This window comes from Panthera leo, chromosome A1, assembly GCF_018350215.1.
Source record: "Panthera leo isolate Ple1 chromosome A1, P.leo_Ple1_pat1.1, whole genome shotgun sequence".
NCBI lineage: Eukaryota > Metazoa > Chordata > Mammalia > Carnivora > Felidae > Panthera > Panthera leo.
In genome coordinates this window covers 141,345,699-141,366,154 of record NC_056679.1, presented here as the reverse complement: position 1 = coordinate 141,366,154, position 20,456 = coordinate 141,345,699, and the positions used below count along the sequence as shown (strand labels likewise).

The 20,456-nt window shown below is 36.3% G+C and overlaps 1 protein-coding gene across 9 annotated transcripts in view; it reads left to right on the top strand.

The window, feature by feature from the left end:
* Window positions 1–20,456, top strand: part of WDR41 (WD repeat domain 41) — a 209,020-nt gene that overhangs the window by 140,056 nt on the left and 48,508 nt on the right. For 8 of the 9 annotated variants that reach the window (XM_042941724.1, XM_042941744.1, XM_042941753.1 and 5 more), the window contains one exon: window positions 15,070–15,185. In XM_042941724.1, the coding sequence (XP_042797658.1) occupies window positions 15,070–15,185 (116 nt within the window). Of the gene's footprint in view, window positions 1–12,391; window positions 12,813–15,069; window positions 15,186–20,456 lie in introns of those variants that run through there. The other variant, XM_042941761.1, reaches the window with a different exon arrangement.

Here is a 20,456-nt window from a genome sequence, read left to right as displayed (position 1 = left end):
AGGCTCTGCCCTCTGATGAGCTACAGAAGAATTTTCATACTGTGCATGTAGCCTGGATATGTTTGGGGAACATGAGGAATAGTCTGTTAAACTAACCACAAGTCTATTACCTTAGTGATTTAGTTTAACCACTAAATCAATACACAAGCAAACAACAACAAAAATAAGCACCAGAGAAAAAGAGAAATATGCAGCCAGTGTTGATACAGTTGTATTACCTAAAAGTTCAGTTTTACAGAAACTACCTGTGAGGGTTGCTGGAGAGGAGGTGGGTGGGGAGATGGGCATTAAGGAGGGCACTTCTTGGGGGTGCCTGGGTGGCTCAGTCGGTTAAGCGTCTGACTTCAGCTCAGGTCATGATCTTGTGGTTCCTGAGTTCGAGTTCTGTGCTGACAGCTCAGAGCCTGGAGCCTGCTTCAGATTCTGTGTCTCCCTCTCTTTCTGCCCCTCCCCTGCTCATGCTGTGTCTCTGTCTCAAAAATAAATAAAACATTAAAAAATTTTTTAAAAAGGAGGGCACTTGTTGGGATGCGTACTGGGTGTTATATGTAAGTGATCAATCACTGGGTTCTACTCCTGAAACCCATACTGCACTGTATGTTAGCTGACTTGAATTTAAATAAATAAATTTTAAAAAAAGAAAGAATGAATGAAAAGTACCTATGAGGGATGCCAGACATAGGATGTCACAGAGTTCAAAGCAGCTTTTATAAATGTGTTCAAGGAGCTAAAGGAAGCTATCCTTAAAAAAGTAAAAGATTCTGTGATGACAACATCTCATCAAATAGAGCATACCAATAAAGAGACAAAAATTGTAAAATAGAATGAAAAGGAAACTTTGGACTTGGAAAGTTAAATAACCAAAATGAAAAAGTTACTGGAGAGCTTCAACAGCAGATTTGAACTGTCAGAAAAAAAGAATCTGCAAACTGAAGAATAGGTTGATATAAATTGTGTAAGCTAAAAAAAAAAGAAAAGAAAAAAATGACAGAACCTCAGAGAAATGGGGGACACATTAAGCATCCCAACATATAATATGAATATCAGAAGGATGAGAATGAATAAAGGAATAGAAGTGTTTAGAGATATGGCTGAAAACTTCCCAAATTTGATGAAAAACATTAATCTACACATCCAAGAAGCTCAATAAACTACAAGAAGCTCAATAAAATACAAGCAAGATAAATATAAAGAGATCCACACCTAGTTACATCATAGGAATGAAATCCTTTTACTTTGAGTCAGTAGTGAGTAAGCAACATTTACCATCAAATGTCACAGCCATAAGATTGTAAACACTGAATATTGATTTAACCAAAACTTTGTTATTTATTGAGAGGATGGTAAAAAGGAACATTGGTAATACAGTTGCGGTGGTGAGATGAGGCAAGTTTAATGTGAAGTTTAATGTGAAGTTTACAGTTAGTGTTAATCCTCATGTAACATAAGAAATCAAAGATCTCAAAATGATGCAAAGAGAACAAAAATAAAAGCAAAAGATAGCAGTGTGTGCACATTTTCAGAAATATGTAGGTAAGTTGAAAAAGGAGCAGCTACAGCCTTCAAAGTGGTTGCTTTTGGAGGCAACACTGGGAATGGGTTGGACAGTGTGTTTTGTTTTTTGTTGTAAGCCCTTAGTACAATTTGACTTTATGTATATACATATTTTTTACATCCATAAAATGCAATTTAATTTTTTTACCTTACCACAAATGGTGATACTTCTTTTTCTTTTTCTCCAGCTTTATTGAGATATATTTACACATAACATACTTTAAGTGTAAGGTATACAATGTGATGATTTGATACACGTATATATTACAAAATGGTTAGTAAGGTTAGTTATCACCTGACATAATTATCTTTTTTTTTTTTTTTTTTTGGTGGAAAGAACATTTAAAATCTACTGTCTTAGCGACTTTCAGGTATATAATACACTGTTGTTAACTATGGTCACCATGCTCTACATAGATCCCCAGAACTTACTTGTCTTATAACTGGAAGTTTGTACCCTTTGACCAACATCTCCCTGTTTCCCCCAAGTGTCTGGCAACCACTATTCTACTCTAGTTTTTATGAATTCAGCTTTTAAAAATTCCACATATACATGAGATCATATATTTGTCTCTGTCTGACTCATTTCACTTAACATAATACCCTCAGGGTTCTTCCATGTTATCACAAATGGAGGGATTTCCTCCTTTCTCATGGCTGAATGATAGTCGTGTGTGTGTGTGTGTGTGTGTGTGTGTGTGTGTGTGTCCCATTTCTTTGTTTAGTCATATTTTAATGGACACTTAGGTTGTTTGTTTCTTTGTTTTGGCTATTGTGAATAATGCTGCAGCGAACATAGGAGTGAGGATATCCTTTAAGATAATTATTTAATTTCCTTTGGATATATACCCTGAGGAGGGATTGCTGGATCATGTGATAGTTCTTTTTAATTTTTTGAGGAATTTTCATGACATTTCCATAGTAGTTGCACCAATTTGTATCCCCACCAACAGTATACAGTGTTTCCTTTTTTCCACATCCTCACCAATACCTGTTATTTCTTGGCTTTTTGATAATAACCATTTTAACAGGTGTGAAGTGACTTCTCATTGTGGTTTTGATTTCGCATTTCCCTGCTAATCAGTGATGTTGAGGATCATTTCATGTACCTGTGGGCCACTTGTATGTCCTTTTTATTTATTTATTTTTTAAAAATATAATTTATTGTCAAATTGTATGTCCTCTTTAGAAAAATGTCTGTTCAGGTCCTCTGACCATTTTTAAATTAAATTATTTGTTTTTACGCAGTTGAGTTGTATGAGTTTCTTGTATAATTTGAATATTTACCCCTTATCAGATAGATGGTTTGCACGTATTTTACTCCATTACAAACATTGCCCTCTCGTTTTTTTTATTGTTTATTTTGCTGTGCTTTTTTAGTTTGATGTGGTCCCACTTGTTTATTTTGTTTTTTATTGCTTATATTTTTGGTGTCATGTCCAAAAAAATTATTGCCAAAACTAATGTCAAGGAGCTTTTCCCTTATTTTCTTTTAGTAGTTTGATGATTTCAGGTCTTACGTTTAAGACTTTAATTCATTTCAAGTTAATTTTTGTGAGTGGTTTCAGATAGGAGTCCAGTTTCATTCTTCTGTATGTACTTACCAGTTTTTCAAGCACCAGTTGTTGAAGAGACTTTTCTTTCTCTGTTGAGTATTTTTGGCTCTCTTGTCAAATACTAAAGTTACCTTTATATGTGAAGGTTTACTTCTGGGCTTTCAATTTTGGTACATTGGTCTATGTGTCTATTTTTATGCTAGTACCATTCTGTTTTGATTACTCGAACTTTCTAATGTAGTTTGAAATCACGAAGTGTGATGCCTCCAGCTCTGTTTTTCTTTCCCCATATTGCTTTGACTATTTGGGGTCTTTTGTGATTCCATATGAATTTCAGAATGGTTTGTTCTATTTCTGTGAAAAATGCCATTGGAATTTTGATAGGGATTGCATTTGATAGGGATTCATAGATGGTTTTAAGTAGTATAGACATAACAATATCAGCTCTTCTGATCATGAACATGGGGTATCTTTCTATTTGTGTCTTCTATTTTTTTCATCACTGTCTTATAGTTCTTGATGTCTTATAGATCTTTCACCTACTTAAATTTATTCCTAGATATTTTATTGTTATTGATTCTATTGCAAGTGGGATTTTTTCTGATAGTTTGTTGTTACTGTTGTTATAGAGATGCAACTTATTTTTTCAACAATGATTTTGGATTATGTAAGTTTACTGAATTTTTAAAATTCTAACTAATTAGTTCTATTAGTTTTTGGTGGAGTCCTAAGAATTTTCTGTATATAAGATCATATCATCTCTAAACAAAGACAATTTTACTTTTTTTTCCCCCTGATTTGAATGCCTTTAATTTCTTGCCTAATTGTTCTGGTTAGGATTTCCAGTATTGTGTTGAATAGAAGTGACAAGAGTAAGCACCTTTATTTTGTTCCTGATCTTAGAGGAAAAGCTCTCAACTTTTCACCATTGAGTATGATGTTATTTGTGGGCTTATCATGTATGGCTTTTATTATGTTGAGGTACATTCCTTCTTACCCCATTTGTCATGAGTTTTTATGAAAAAAGGATATTGAATTTTGTCAAATGCTTTTCTCTATCTGTTGAGATGATTATATGATTTTTATCTTTCATTCTATTGATAAATATTACATTTATTGATTTTCATATGTCAACCCACCCTTGCATCCCAGGAATAAATACCACTTGCTCATGGTATATGATGTTTTAATGTGCTGTTCAATTTGGTTTGCTAATATTTTGTTGAGAATTTTTGCATCTCTGTTCATCAGGAGTGCTGGCTTTTAGTTTTATTTTCTGGTAGTCACTTTATCTGGCTTTGGTATCAGGATATTGCTAGCCCTGTAAAATGAGTTTGGGAATGTTTCCTCTTTAATTTTTTGGAAGTGTTTGAGAAGGATTGACATTAATTCTTTTTATATATTTGGTAGACTTCACAAGTAAAATCATCTGATCTTTGGCTTTTTTGTTGTTGTTGGCAAGTTTTTTGATTACTGATTCTATTTCCCTTATTATTGGACCGTTGTTGAGATTTTCTATTATTTAGTCTTGGTAGGTTGTATGTTTCTAGGAATTTATCCATTTCTTCTAGACTATCCAGTTTGTTGGCATATAATTATTTATAGTAGTTTCTTATAGTAATCCTTTGTATTAATGTGGTATCAGTTATATTATCTCCTCTTTCGCTTCTGATTTTGAGTCTTTTTTTTTTTAGTTTAGCTAAAAGTTTGTCAATTTGTTTACCTTTTTAAAAAACCAATTCTTAGTTTCATGGATCTTTTCTGTTGTTTTTCTGGTCGCTATCTTTTTAATCTGTGCTCTGATATTTGTGACTTCTTTCTTCCTATTAACATTGGTCTTAGTTCCTTGAGTTGTAATGTTGTTTGTTTGAGATTTTTCTTTCCTTTCTAAAATATAGGTGTTGATCACTATGAAGTTTTCTATTAGAACTACTTTTGGTGTATCCCATAATTTTTGTTATGTTGCTTCCTTTTTTGTTTGTTTCAAGATATTTTGATTTCACTTTTCATTTCTTCTTTGACTCATTGGGTGTTCAGGAGTGTGTGGTTTAATTTTCACATATTTGTGAAATTTCTAGTTTTCCTCTTGTTTTTGTTTCTAGTTAATACCAGTGTGGTTGGAAAAGATACTTGGTATGATTTCAGCAATCATAAATTTGCTATTTCAATCTTCCTAAATCTGTTAAGATTTATTTTGTGACCTAACATGTAATCTAACCTGGAGAATGTTTTATGTACATTTGAAAAGAATGTGTATTCAGCTGCTGTTAGATGGAATGTTCTATATAAGTCTGTTAGGTCCATTTGGTTTAAAGTTTAGTTCAGTTGCAGTGTTTTCTTATTAATTTGCTATCTAGATGATCTGTTGTTGAAAGTGGGTTATTGAAGTCCCTGTTATTGTATGTATTGTCTATTTCTCCCTTCAAATCTTTTAGTATTGCTTAATTTTTTTAGGTGCTTCTATGTTGGGTGCATATATATTTACAATTCTTATATCCTCTTGAGAAGTTGACCCCTTTATCATCATATAATGGCCTTTTTTGTTGACGAAGTTTTGTGTTAAAGTCCATTTTATTATAAGTATGCTACTCCTGCTCTCTTTTGGTTTACACTTGAATGAAACTTTTTTTTTCATCCTGTCACTTTGAGTTTTTGTGTGTCCTTAAAGCTAAAGTCAGTCTTTTGGGGTGCTTCAGTGGCTCAGTCCATTAAGTGGCTGACTCTTGCTTTTAGCTCAGGTCATGATCTTATGGTTTGTGAGTTTGAGCCCTGTATCAGACTCTGTGCTGACAGAGTGGAGCCTGTTTGGGATTCTCTCTCTCCCTCTCTCTCTGCCCCTCCCCATCTTGTGCTCGGTCTCTCTCTCTCTCAAAAAATAAATAAACAACAAAAAAAGTAAAGTCCGTCTTTTGTAGGTAGGATATACTTAGGTCTTCAGCTAGTCTCTGCCTTTTGATTGGAGAATTTAGTTCATTTACATTTAAAGAAATTATTGATAGGTAAGGATTTACTAATGCCATTTTATTAATTGTTTTTCTGGTTGTTTTGTAACTCCCCCTGTTCCTTTCTTTGTAGATTGATGATTTCCTGTAGTGTTACGATTTGATTTTTCTTCTATTTATCTTTTGTCTCTCTCCTCTTTTTTTGCTTTCTGGTTATTATGAGGCTCACACAAAACATCATGTAGATATAATAGTTTGTTTTAAACTGATAAGAATTAACTTTATTTGCATATAAAACTCTCCCCTTTAATTCCTCCACATTTTGTTTTTGATATCACAGTTCACATCTTTTTGTATTGTGCAGTCATTAATAAATTATTTTAACTATAGTTAATTGTAATTTTATTTTTTTAACGTCTTTATTTATTTATTTTGAGAGAGAAAGAGAGAGAACAAGCTGGGGAGCGGCAGAGTGAGGGGGACAAAGAATCCAAAGCGGGCTTTGTGCTAACTGTAGAGAGCCTGATGCAGGCTTGAACTCATGAACCATGAGATCATGACCTGAGCCAAGTTAGGCACTTAACTGACTGACAAACCCAGGTGCCCACTATAGTTAATTTTAAATTTTTTTTTTTTAACGTTTATTTATTTTTGAGACAGAGAGAGACAAAGCATGAACGGGAGAGGGTCAGAGAGAGAGACACACACAGAATCTGAAACAGGCTCCAGAGCCCGACGCGGGGCTCGAACTCATGGACCATGAGATCATGACCTGAGCTGAAGTCGGCCGCTTAACCGACTGAGCCACCCAGGCGCCCCTATAGTTAATTTTAATACTTTAGCCCTTTAACCTTTTACTAGAGTTGATTAACACACTACCATTTTACAGTAGTATTCTGAATTTGACTATATACTTACCATTACCACTGTGTTTTTTGCTTTATGGTTCTCTGTTACTAATTACTGAAATTGGGGAAGCTAATTTCTTGTTTTATTTCAGCTTGAAGAACTTCTCTCAGCATTTTTGGGTAAGGCAAGTCTAGTGGTGTTAAACTTCTTCATCTTTTGTTTGTCTGGAAAGGTATTTGTCCCTTCTTCATTTTTTAAGGACAGCTTTGCCAGATAAAGTACTCTTGGTTGGCAGTTTTTTTTTTTTTCCTTACGGGACTTTGAACATAATATCCCATTCTCTCCTAGTCTTATAAGATTTTTGCTGAGAAATTTGATAGCCTTATGAGGATGTCCTTATACATGAACTATTTTTTTCTCTTGTTGGTTTTAGATTTTCTTTGTTTTTGGTTTCAGAGTTTTATCACTTTGTGCCTTGGGGAAGATATTTTTGGGTTGAAATTAATTGAAGACCTTTTAGCTTCATGAATATGGTTATCCAGATCTCACCCCAGATTTGGGAATTTCTCAGCCATTATTTCTTGAAACAAGCGTTTTGCTCTTTTCCCACTATCTTCTCTGGGATTCCAGTAATGTGTAGATTCTTCATAGGATCCCCATGTGTTTCATGCTCTCTGAGAGCATTGGCTGCTCTTCTCCCAGCCACTCCCTAGCCCGCAGCTGTGCAGCAGACTTCGGTATTCTAAATGGGACAAGAAAGAAGTGGTTCCCTTTGACAGTGTCTTGCACAGTTAGGGAAAATTGGAACTCACTGATGTGCTTTCAGTTTTCTCCATTGGTGAAATCATAGGCCAACAAGATTTTTTTTGTCACTGAGATATGCCATCTTGGGGGCAGGATGATGTGGGTAAAGTAAAACTGTTCCTTTTACCCTCTTGAATGTGTCTAATCTTGGATTTTTTTTTTTCCTCTGGTGGTATGCTGAAACTTTTCTGCTGGACTCCCAGAGTTTCACAGAGGTACTCACCTCCATGGGTGATTATCTAAATCAGTGCTAGTTGGGGGGAAGATGGTAGAAAACTTATTCCTTAATGTTGATGATGTCACTTTTTATTTTAAATTGTGTAAAATAAACATAATATAAAATTTATCATCTTAACTGTTTTGAAATGCAGAGTTCACTAGTGTTAAGTACATTCACATTGTTGTGTCATCAATCTCCAGAACTCTGATGATTATTTTTTAACCAGATTTTCTTAGAACTTACTCCTTAAACTTACTCAATACTAATTTGTGTGAGCATTTGTTACTCTTCAGCTGTTTCTTCTTAAAATACAAGAATCTCCTCAAGGGTAACCTAAAAATCTACTGTAAGTTCTTTGAGATCAATTACCATAAGATTTTAAATTGTACAATTTTGAGGATCCTCCATTCATAACAAAATGTCTCACAGTGTGTTCCAGTTCCCTTTTCTTCCTTGTAAAGTTTTAGAAGCAGCTTGTCTTTCTACAAGAAATACTCTTGAGATTTTCATTAATATTTGCCATCTGGGCCTTGAAGTTTCTTTTTCAGAACATTTTAAACTATGAATTCAATTTTGTTAATGGTTATAGAACTACTTAAGTTATCTCTTTGAGCTTGAATGAGTTTTAGTAGTTTTTGTTATTTGAGAAATTGGTTCTTTTAAGTTGTGAAATCTGTGTATAGAGCTATTTATAATATTCTCTTATTATCTTTTTATGTCAGTAGGGTCTGTAGTAATATCCTCTTTTTCATTCCCTTTAATGCTAATTAGTTTCTTTCTTTCTCCTTTCTTGTCAGTCTTGCTTGAGGTTTATCAATTTTATTGATCTTAAAAAAAAAACCCAGATTTTAGTTTCATTGGTTTTCTCTGTTCAAGTTCATGATTCTTTACTCTAACATCTGTATTCTGCTATTGAGTCTATACAGTGAGTTTTTGATTTTGATCATTGTATTTTCCATTCTTAATTTCTGTGGTTCTTCTATTTTATATATTGTATTTCTTTGTTGATGTTTCGAATTTTAACATTTGTTTCAAGAATGTTCACAATTGCCATTTAAAGTTTTATAGTAGCTCTTTAAAGTCTTTGTCAGATAATTTCGGCATCTGTGTCATCGTGTCATTGACAGCTGTTGATTGTGTTTTCCCATGTGAGTTGAGATTTTTGTATTTCTTCATATGCCAAGTAATTTTGGATTGTATTTCTGGGCCTTTGAAATATGACACTAAAAAATGGTTTTATTTAACTCCTAAAGAGAATGTTGGGATTTTTTTTTAGTAGTTTACCTGGCTAGATTTAGATACAAGTTCCAACCTGTGACTGTGATTCCAATATTGGCTCAGTTTAAGCTTTTGCAGTGTTAGTTGAATTTGTCCTATGTGTGTACCACCTAGTAATTAGTCTTGGATTGAGTGAAATTGTTAGCTTAGTTCTCAGTGTCTTTCGTATGCTAATTAGAATAAGATCGATGCATATTCAGGTGAGAGAAGTGAGCCCTGGAGTTTAATTCAATATTTTATGGAGTTTTCCCTTTCTGCTATCTCTCTAGTACTTCCAGGTTCTTTGGATCTCTGGTCAGAAACCACCTACTTCCATCATTGTTCCACCTCTGTCTGGTGAACAGACAGAGGGGAAAAGAGCAATAAAAAGCTTTGGACCCACCATCTTGCTGCCTTAACTTCATCAAATGAAGAAGTTTCTTTTCCTTCAGGGTTTTGGCTCCTGTGATCTCCTCTTGGTAGTCACTGTTGCCGCCACCATTGTTATGGGATATCTTGGAGTCTGTGACATGAGAGATTGGAGAAAATGGAATGAACCTTCCCAGGTGCCCCTTTGGCTCCTTTTTATAATGTATTTCTCTTTATTGATATTCTGATCTTGTTTATGCATTGTTTTCCTTTGTCCCTGTCTTCCTGTACTTCTTTGAGCGTCTTTATTTTTTTTTCTTTTAAAATTTTTTTTTTAACGTTTATTTATTTTTGAGACAGAGAGAGAGCATGAATGGGGGAGGGGCAGAGAGAGAGGGAGACACAGAATTGGAAGGAGGCTCCAGGCTCTGAGCCATCAGCCCAGAGCCCGACGTGGGGCTCGAACTCACGGACCGCGAGATCATGACCTGAGCCGAAGTCAGACGCTTAACCGACTGAGCCACCCAGGCACCCCCTTTGAGCGTCTTTAAAAAGACAATTTTAGGAGCTCCTGGGTGGCTCAGTCACTTAAGCATCCAACTCTTATTTTCAATTTAGGTCATGACCTCACAGTTTGTGAGATTGAGTCCTGCATCAGGTTCTGTGCTGATAGTGTAGAGCCTGCTTGGGATTCTCTCTCTTCCTCTTTCTCTCTGCCACTTCTCCACTCTCTTCTCTCAGTCTCTTCCTCAAAATAAATAAATAAACATAAAAATAAAAAGACAGTTTTAAAAAAGTCTTTGTCTAGTAATCTCAGTGTCTAGGCTTTTCAGGGTCAGTTCTGTCGATTAATTTTGCTCCTTTGAATGAGCCATACTTTTTGATTCTTTGTATGCCTTTGGTTTTTTGTTTTTTGAAAACACTGGACATTTGAATCTTTTAATGTGTCAACTTTGGAAATCAGATTTCCCTCCTTCCCCAGAATTTGATGTTTTTTGATTGTTTTTGTTTTTGTTTTTTGAGTGTTGAAAGGTGTCTCTGTGTTGGGGATTAGCTTGAGTTGAAAGCTCAAGGTCTCCTCATGTCTTTTTTTAAGCCAGTGTCTTTCCCTGTGCACATGTGGGTTTCTAAATTTCTCTATGTATGTGGTTGCTTTTGAATGACTTAATCTTTAAATTAATATAAGGCCCAAAATAAGGAAAAGGGCAGGGAAGAAACGTAAAGATGTGTTATTCCTTTAAATGCCCTGTAAGCAGCTATAGTCAATAGGGATTGAAACAATGATGGCCAGGTTCTGTGCTAGCCAAGATTTCCCCTGAAAGCTGCAAACTTTTAAATATAATTTAGAGCTTCAAAATAGTTTATATTAAGTCTGCCAGTACACTTGTTGTCTAGGTAGAGAGAGGGGATTCCTGGTGCTTCCTACTCCTCCAGTTTCTCCGAGGTCACTCTCATAGAATCTTTTATAAATTTCTTTCTCAGCTGCCCTAAAAGGAACCAAGGGAGAAAATCTTCATCCATGGACCAGTGCTTTAGAGACCAGAAAAGTGTTCTGAGATCAGACTAACGAGGCAGTGGGAACCCCTTCCCCACCAAGAATATGGAAACTCAGAAGGATAAAATTTAGTCTACGTGGGCAACCATGTTGCCTGATTTGAAGATTGACCTTCCAGGACCCAAATCCTGGTGTTTCTGGGTTTTGTTTCACTTAAGATGAGTCCCCCTTTACTAGGGGCTAGTCAGTCTCTATTCAGTCTATCTTTATTTGCATACAGACTACAATTTTGGGCTAGCACACTGAGGGCAACCTTTTCCTGACCTTTTTGAGTGTTCCTTTGTCAAGTGCATTCACAATGAATACAAAGATGAATCACAGAAGATTCCAGTTCTCCAGGGACTGGTAGTTACATTGATCAGCTGCCTATAGCCAACATACCTTCATGTAGAGGGTATGGCCCTCTATTAGTGGTGTCCAGTACATTTTGCTTTGATCCTAGAGAGCAGCAATTTTACTGCTTTTGGGATCTTGGTGCATCTGTACCCAGTACATGTTTTTGAATTAATGCAGTGGTTGGGACAATTGTGGTAGGTTCTCTATAAGAATTTACTGCTAGGACCCTCATTTGAACCTAATCATCACATATGCAAATATATGCATGAACTTTTACAGACATAAGTATTAGTAGTCCCTAGACCAGTGATCCTCAAACCTTGCTACTCATCACCTGAAGAACTTTCCCCAAACCCTAATTCCTATGTTCTAACCATGGAGATTGTTTTAGTAAGTCTGAGGTGGAAGCTGGAAATGTGTGTTTTTCAAAAGCTACCTCATAATTTTGATAGGCAGCCAGAGTAGAGGACCACAACCCTTTGAATGCCTAAGAAAATCTAGTAGTCACAACAGACGATTTAAAGTGCCTTCTATTATTTAGGGAGATTCTGGGTTAGAAAGTCAAGAGCAGTAGTTTTGGAGCAGCATGGAGATTGTATTCCATTTTCAGTGTAGTCACTTAGATAAACTACTGATTTTTCAGAGCTTCGGGCTTTTTTTTTTTTTTTTTTTTTTTGTAATGAAATAGGCATTATAGCCTTACCATGAGAATTTATGTAAAGCCTTACTTAGCACCTCTACTACAGCACACAATAAATGTTGGTCAGATTTATTCTGGTGTACACACGTGCCACTGGATTTGTCCAGATGCAGAATCTACTGAAGTACACCTTCTCTAGCCAGTTCTTTAGGAAACCAGGGGGTTGGAGAGGTTAGTTTTCTAGCCCCCCAGCCAAGTGAAGGTCAAAAGCCAACCAAGAAGGAGGAGGCTGTTGGTACTGGTTGCTCTCCGGGCTCCAAGTGCTGTGTTACGTATGTCCACCAGGGGCCGCTGAAGCTACCTAAACTCCGAGCGCTAACCTGGCGAGGCCTCCGCGCGTGCTCACTGGGTGCTACGCGTGCCTCTGAATCCCCGCCGCCATTCTAGCTTTTGGCTGCCTCAAACCAAGCCTCTCTGTCTGAGTAGGGCAGCGCTTTGGGGACACAAATATTCCCTCTTCTTTGGGCTTCGCCTTGTACTTCTTCGTTGCCAGGCCAAGTCTGGGGCGGCAAGTATTAGTGTCTCCATTGCGCTGCTGCCCAGGAGATAGAAGGCTGAGCCCCGCACAGAGTTCAGGCTGACTGGGTCCTGGGCCCAGCGAGAAGCTGCCGCTGCCCGGATGTTGCGATGGCTGATCGGGGGAGGCCGAGAACCTCAGGGACTGGCCGAGGTAAACCCCCTGGCGACTCTGCCTGCCGCCACAGAGGCCGAGCATGCCTGACCAGTGGCTTTTGTTAGAGTCCAGTGCCTCATCCAGACGCGGGAGACCCGGGCGGAGGCGGGGCCTGCGGGTTCGGAGGCCGGCAAGGGCGGGGTTGGCGCGCGGGCGTGCGGGGGACGCCCTTCCTGTGGCTAGTCTGAACTGTTGATCCCCCTAAGATCCTGAGAATTAAATATCCCTGTTTCAAAAGGAGGTAACTGAAGCTGATGTGATTCAACAGCAGGCTCAAGGACATTCAGCTAGCCTTCTCCGTGCTTAAACTAGCTTCATTTCAATTATAGAAGTATCTGGCTTACGAGAAACAAGTGGTGACTGCAACTTTCTACTTAAGGTTTATTAGAGTTGGTGTCATTTCCCACCAACTGATGCTTGCTCAGGAAATAGAATATTTGATTTACCCAAGAGCAAAAAAGGATAGAAGTATTTTAAGAAATTAATATGCTTCAAAGTCAAAAAAGTGATTTTGTAATTAACTGCTGTTTTTTGGTTCCATAGTCTGGCTTTCTTCATGGGCCTGAATAATTGAGTTGACTATAATGAAATTTACATTTGAAAGACTGAATACAATAATTTTGGAACCTTGAAAGATTTTCTTTGCCATCCGAGAATTAGAATTTGTGTTGAATTCCCTTTATTTCTCATAGGAAGTAGTTGTTTAGGTTGTTAAAAATGAAAAATTTGGGTTGTTGTGAGTCAGCAACCTTCTCACTTTAACTTCCTCATATTTTTGCAGTTGAGGCTTACTGCCTATTAAAAGCATTTATTTCAAATTAAACTCATTTCAGATAGGCTGAAATCCCAAGGATTATGGAAAAGTTGTAGGAAATTATCATCTATGTGACATGATAATTCAGAATTAACCCAATTATTTGATGAATCATATAATTAGATTAACTGATTCTGCCATTCCTGATAAATTTTCATTTAGGGCAAGTGGTATACAGTTTTCAGATTTCTCAGTTTTGTTTTTCTAGTCAGAACCACTGCCAGAAGTGAGATGGGATAAATAGATAGCACCCACTGCTTTGGGGATGATTTTTTTGGGAAAACACTTAGGCATGCTAGTTCCACGTTTTGTATAACTGTTGTGAATTTGCGCATTGTTGGAACCAATGATTTTCCTTAATTTATGCGAGAACTTTGTATCCAGACTTCTAGTTTCACAGTATTTCTCTGGTGGGATGTTTTGCCCTTAGGGGACATTTAGCTATGTCTGGAGACATTTTTTGATTTTCAGGATGAGGAAGGTTAGATTTCTATTAGCATCTAGTATGTAGAAACTATAGATACTGCTGAATATTCTTCAGTGCACAGGATAGTCCTCAACCACAAAAAATTATTTGGCCCAAAATCTCAGTAGTGGCAAGTTTGAGAAATTGCGGTTCAGAGGTTAAGAACAAAGGTTTTATCATGAAATAGTATTGGGTTTGACTACAGAAATGAGGTTAATAAGACCTACCTTACAGAATTGTTGAGTGAATTATATGCCGTATATGATTTGCACAGTGTCTGGCTTATGGGCTGTGACCTAATTCTCTGTTAGCAATTATCCTTATCAGACTTACTGTCCAAAATGGAATTTATTGAATTTATCAACTCCGAAGGATTTCATCCTTTCTTTTATTCATTCAACAATCATATATTGAGTACCTATAATGAGCTAGGCACTGTTATAGTCTCTATTTTACCCTTTTGATCTGCAGTTTTGTTGTCAAGTTTTAATTGAGAAACACTCATTCTAAAATACTGAGTTAGATTGGCCCACTGATTTTTTTAGGTCAGGTTTATTGAGATACAATTTCCTTAACATAAAATTCACCCTTTTTGTAAATATATTGTGACTTGAAAATACTAAAATGAATGCAAGAGTGAGATTTTTTTCTTCCCTTTTAGATTGTTTTTAGATAACAATCTGAAGAATGAAGATCTGAGTTTAAGGATTATATTTATGTCACTTCTAACAAAGAAGAAAAAATTCATGATGTGAATTTGTGGTTAAGAGAAATATTTTATGTTAAATTGGCAGTTAGTTGATATTAGGGGAAATCATATATAGTATTAGAACATGATATCTTATAGCTTTTAAGTCTTATATTCTTAGATGTACACCATGTAGTAGGGTATTTTATTTCGCTATGGTTATTTATCATAAATAATTTAATTTCTCTTTCTCTCTTGTTTTTGTTTTCTTTTTATCCAATACAAGAAATCTCCCTTACAGACAATAGGTGAAGAACAAACCCAGAATCCCTACACTGAACTGCTTGTACTGAAAGCTCATCATGATATTGTACGGTTTCTGGTACAGTTAGATGAATACAGGTAAGAAGCTCTAGTTGTCCAGTTGCCTACTGTTTGGAAAGAGCTTTTAGGGAATTGTATATTTGAAAACAGCTTCATAATTAATACATCTTTTCTAAAAATTTCAAATCTGATCATCTGATCTAAAAATTTCAACTATTTACTCGAAATTGACATCTGCATCTTAATGAAATATGCGTCTGAAGTCATGTTTTGCCCAGAAGTCAGCATGTCATATTTGGTGATTTGATGGTTATTTTTATTTGAGTTTTTTTTTGTTTTTTATTGCTCAGGAAAATTTTTTGTTAGTTTAGAAGAAGTGTATGACTTTAAAATTGGCTTGTAAACAAATTTTAAACGAGTTTTGTTAAGGTGAACCTAAATTTGAGAAACACATATGGGAAATGTTTAACTATCAAGTACCTACCAGGAATGTGCTATTTTTAGTAGAAAGTAAATATTTAATCTGAATCTTTTGGTAATGAGGAAATCCTTTTAAAATGTTCATTATTTACTTTCTTGTCAACTGAGATAATACTGTGTTTAACTGCAAATAGAGATGAGGTATATAGGTTTTAGGATTGTAGATTTAGCTCATTTCTGATGTATGTATCTGTTTATTAAGCCCTTAGTCAACTAAAGGTTATCCTTTGTAGCATGTAGCATAATAATAATTAGAGGTAACTAATTAGTAACTTAGAGGTAACTAAGTAGTTGTGTAACTACTTAATATTTGTCTTCACTAGAATCTAAACTTCATGGGAGGCATGTTTTTCTTATTCACCACAGTATCCTTAGTACCTGAGACAGTGCCTTACATATAGCAGGTGATTAATAGTTGTTAAATGAATGAATATGACCCCACAGACAATATTAAGTGTGCATGTTTTGTGCCATCCTAACTCCCGAACCCCCATCTGTTGTTCCTATCAATTTTTCTGCTATCATCTCTAATCTTCTCTTTTACCTTTGATACTTTTTTTTTTTCCATTTTTGACTCCATGGGTGACTGCTGTTGTGATTATTCCTAATTCTGACTATCACTTCTCATGTCTATTAGCCTTGTCTTCTCCTTTTTTTTTTTTTTTTTAATGTCTTTGGTATTGCTTTTCCCATGTGCAGTGCAAGTATGACACTACCTGGAGTTAGATTAAATTTTACAGGTTAGGGACACAGTCCTGCACAGCACTCTCTGCACATCAGTCGCCAGTTGTAATCTCTAGGGGTCCCAGGCCACTCACACTTCTGACCCACTGGCTACAAATTTCCACTACCGGCTCAGGTGTGATGCTTACTAGAATGAGTAACAGAACTCAGGAAAGTGCTGTTCTTAAAATTGCAGTTTTATGATAAAGAATGCCAGTCAGGACCAGCTGAATGCATGGATGCATAGGTCTAGAAAGATCTCAGATCCAAAGCTTCTCTGTCTTCAGGACATGTCACCCTTTCAGCACATCAGTATGTATTACCAACAAGGAAGCTCACTTAAGTTCTGAGTATCCAGAGTTTTTATTATCCAGAGTTTTATTGGGGTTCATTACATAGGAATAATTGAGTCATTTGCCACCTGATTGAACTCAATTTCCAGCCCTTCTCTCCCTGCCCTTTCCCCATACTTCAGCCCCAGGTTGGAGGGTCAGGCTGATATCCCAGGGCTCACAGCACCAAACCTTTAATTACGTGGTTCATATTTCCCACATGGCCAGCCCCTATCCTTAATTGTCTAGGGATCCCACCCTAAGTCATCTCATTAGCATAAACACAGGTGAGTTCTGAGGAGCCCAGCTCCCTTCTAGAAACGAGGGACAAAATCCTGCCACATTATTGTACAACACTATGTTCCTCAACTTTTGCTTGAAAAGATTGACCTAATATATATTACTAGCCTTCCAACACTGTTTTGTTGTGATATGACCCAGACAAATCATAACATGTAAATCATAATATAAGAATCTTTAGCCCTTTGGTAGTATTCATTGCTCATATGTTCTAAGAGACACTCTGATTTTTTAGTCAGCCAGCCAGTCAGATTTTTGAAGCTAAGCATCGCTGGAAACATGGGATGTTTGGACCGCTAAATTTTTTTTTTTTTTTAAAGTTTACTTATTTATTTTGAGAGAGATAAAGAGAGCAAGAGCAGGGAAAGGACAGAGAAAGAATCCCAAGCAGGCTCCGCACTGTCAGTGCAGAGCCTGATTCCGGGCTTTAACTCGAGAACCATGAGATTCTGACCTGAGCCGAAGCCAAGAGTCAGATGCTTAACCTACTGAGCCACTGAGCCACTCTGCCCCTGGACAGCTAAAGTTCCTTACATGTTTTACCATAGTAAGTTGCTAAGTAGGTTTTAAAAAAACCCAAATATAGTAAAACCTTGGATTGTGAGTAACTTGTTCTGCAAATGTTCCACAAGATGAGCAAACATTTCTAATAAATTTTAACTTGATAAACGAGCAGTGTCTTGTAGTATGAGTAGTGTGTGACTCCAAACATTGCATGATCACAAGTGAGCCAATGGTTCTTGAAATTTGCTTTAATATACAAGTGCTTTGGATTACAAGCATGTTCCTGGAATGAATTACGGTCACAAACCAAAGTTTTCTTAGACTATAATCACTAATATTTGGGTCTTAAGGAATCCTCAGATCATGTTGTGTAAGAAAATTAAATAAAAATATACAGTGTACTTTCAGGATGTGATCTTTAAATTTTTATATAGATTAACTGTTAAGATTCCATGTTCGTTACTACCTGTCCTCTGAAATGTCCTCTTGGCTTTTATTACATAGTTAGAATAAGAATCTGCAGAAAAGGCCATCACCTAGAATAATGATCATTGTGAAAATGCTAATATCTGATTACATTTTCCCCACAGTGATGTTCCTTTATAAATAAGTTGTTTAATGATGTAGTAAATGTTCTGTTAACAGTAGAAAGTTATAGATAAGTGTATCAAGTTATATATTGCTCTTTTAAATACCACCCCAAACTTAGTGGTTTAATACAACCTGCTGTTTACTTAGCTCACCAATTATTGGGCTAGGTTCAGCTGGGTGGGTGTTTTCCATCTCTGCCAAGATCAGCTGATCTTGGTTAGGTAGTAAACCTAACCTATGTATCTCTGGTCAACAGGTAAATGGGCTGGGCTGGGTGATTGACAATGGACTCAGCTGGGTTGACTGGGATCACTCTTCATAAGGTTGCTCAAGTGCTTGTGCACGTAGTGATCATGGAGTTCTCATAAGAACGAAAGGGAAAGCCCTGTTGTAAGCTCTTCTCACGTCTTTGTGGTGTTTGCTGCTGTATTGTTTGCCAAAGCAAGTCAGGAGCTGGCCAAATTCACTATGTGGATAAATAAACTCTACCTTTTGAGGGGAGAAGCAACTAAGTCCTATTGTAAATGGTGCTAGACAAAGGGAGAATAACTTGTGGCCATGTTTGCTGCCCACCGCAGTGAATCTAAATGTCTAAAAATGGATGCAAAACTTACATTTTGGCTTTTGCAATAAAGTGAAGATATTACTACATGAGTCACGATTAATTATTTATATTCAAGTTATTACTGTGCCAAAATTTACATCTAGTTAGGAAGGTTTTCTGTCAGTCACAGACCTATAGAACTTTCAATCTGTGTTTTGCTTTAAAAAACTGAATTCTGCACTGAAAGAAAAAAACTAAATGGTCACTACTGGTAAGAAAGATACAAGAAATATACTAACTGTATAAGTATTTATTTAAATGGAATTAAGAGCACAGCATTTTCATTCTCAATTTTGTAGTTTAGATAATTTAGAATTATCTTTACTATTCCAGAGGTATATTATTTTTGCATTGTCAAATTACAGAAATACCTTTTCAGTTTTAAAATACATATTATATTTTATGTTTTTTATTTAATTTTTATGGACCTTACATTCTGGTTTTTTGGTCAGCTGTTGTAATCCAGGTTTCACGCTTCAGGTCTTTAGATAATATCATTTTATTGAGAATTTTGCAGAAGGATTTTCTTGTTTTCTTGGTGGCTCAGCTAAAATCAGTGAGTGGAAAATTTTCACAGATTGGTTTTTGAAGATACCAAATAAATCCTGTATAACCTAACAGACAGCTGCCTTTTCTTTTCTTCTTTAGTGTTTTTTGAACATGAAGTAAGGGTCATATTGATTGGGAGATCACTAAAGAAGGCTAAGCCTCAGCAAGAGTCTTCCAAATAATGGACTGTGCTAAAATTGCATGTAATACTCTAGCATTTGACACATTAAACTAAACTGAGTTCATAACACATTTTAAGAATAGTTTTTTCTGTTGCTCATTTGACCATTCCTTGCTCCTCCAGGAAACAGACAAGGTTATGTAGGATGGTGATCATGACTGGAAAAGAATCAGGTGACCCATGAAATGCCAGACTGGAGAACAAAATGTGCCCTTAGGATAGCTGGTGAAGCTGTACATTTACAAGAAACTAAGTCAACTCAGTAGAGTTTGATAATTCACTAACAGTATGCTATATCTTTAAGAAAATATTCTTAAGATAAGACTATCTTTCTTCTATTCAGAGAATAGAAATCAATAGTCAAGGTGATTTAGACCCTCTTAATCCCTGAGTTCCCTGCAAAGCAGATAACAAAATGGAATTAAATATGCAAATGGTTTATTAGAAACACCAGTGAAGGGACAGAGAAAGAAGCAGGATTGGACAAGGGGAGCTGTCTCAGACTATGGTCTAGATCTGACAAAGTCTCTATAGGCCCCATGGGGAGCTCTGGAGGAAAGAATGCCCTTTAGGGGAATTCTATGTTGGATAGAAGTAACTGGGACTTTTAACTCTGCCTTGCTTAGTCATTAGCTGAGGGTCATCCAGGAACATGCTTCTGGCTTCCACCACCTTGTTTAAGTTCCATTACCTGGAAGCCAACTGAGGTAGTATGACTTTGGCTTCAAAACTGAAATGGACCCTGAAGTCAACAGGTGGACGCTAGTAACCACCTTTCTGAGAGCTGGGCAGCTTCTACTGAAGGGGTATCTGCAAGATCTGTATTGCCTTTCCTATACAGACTGTATCTGGGATCAATAATAATTGATGGGAGGAAATTTCTTTTTATAGAAGAATTCAGGCTAGGAAAAATTGTGGAATTGGAATATTGTAATTTTGCAACTTCTAATAAATTTAGAGAGTTTACCGATGGCTGTTAACCTTACATGCACACAAAGAAAAGACTATGAGAAATTACATTTCCTGTTGGAGTATACAAACTGCAAGGAGAAAAATATGAAGAATAAATAGAACAGACTTTAAAG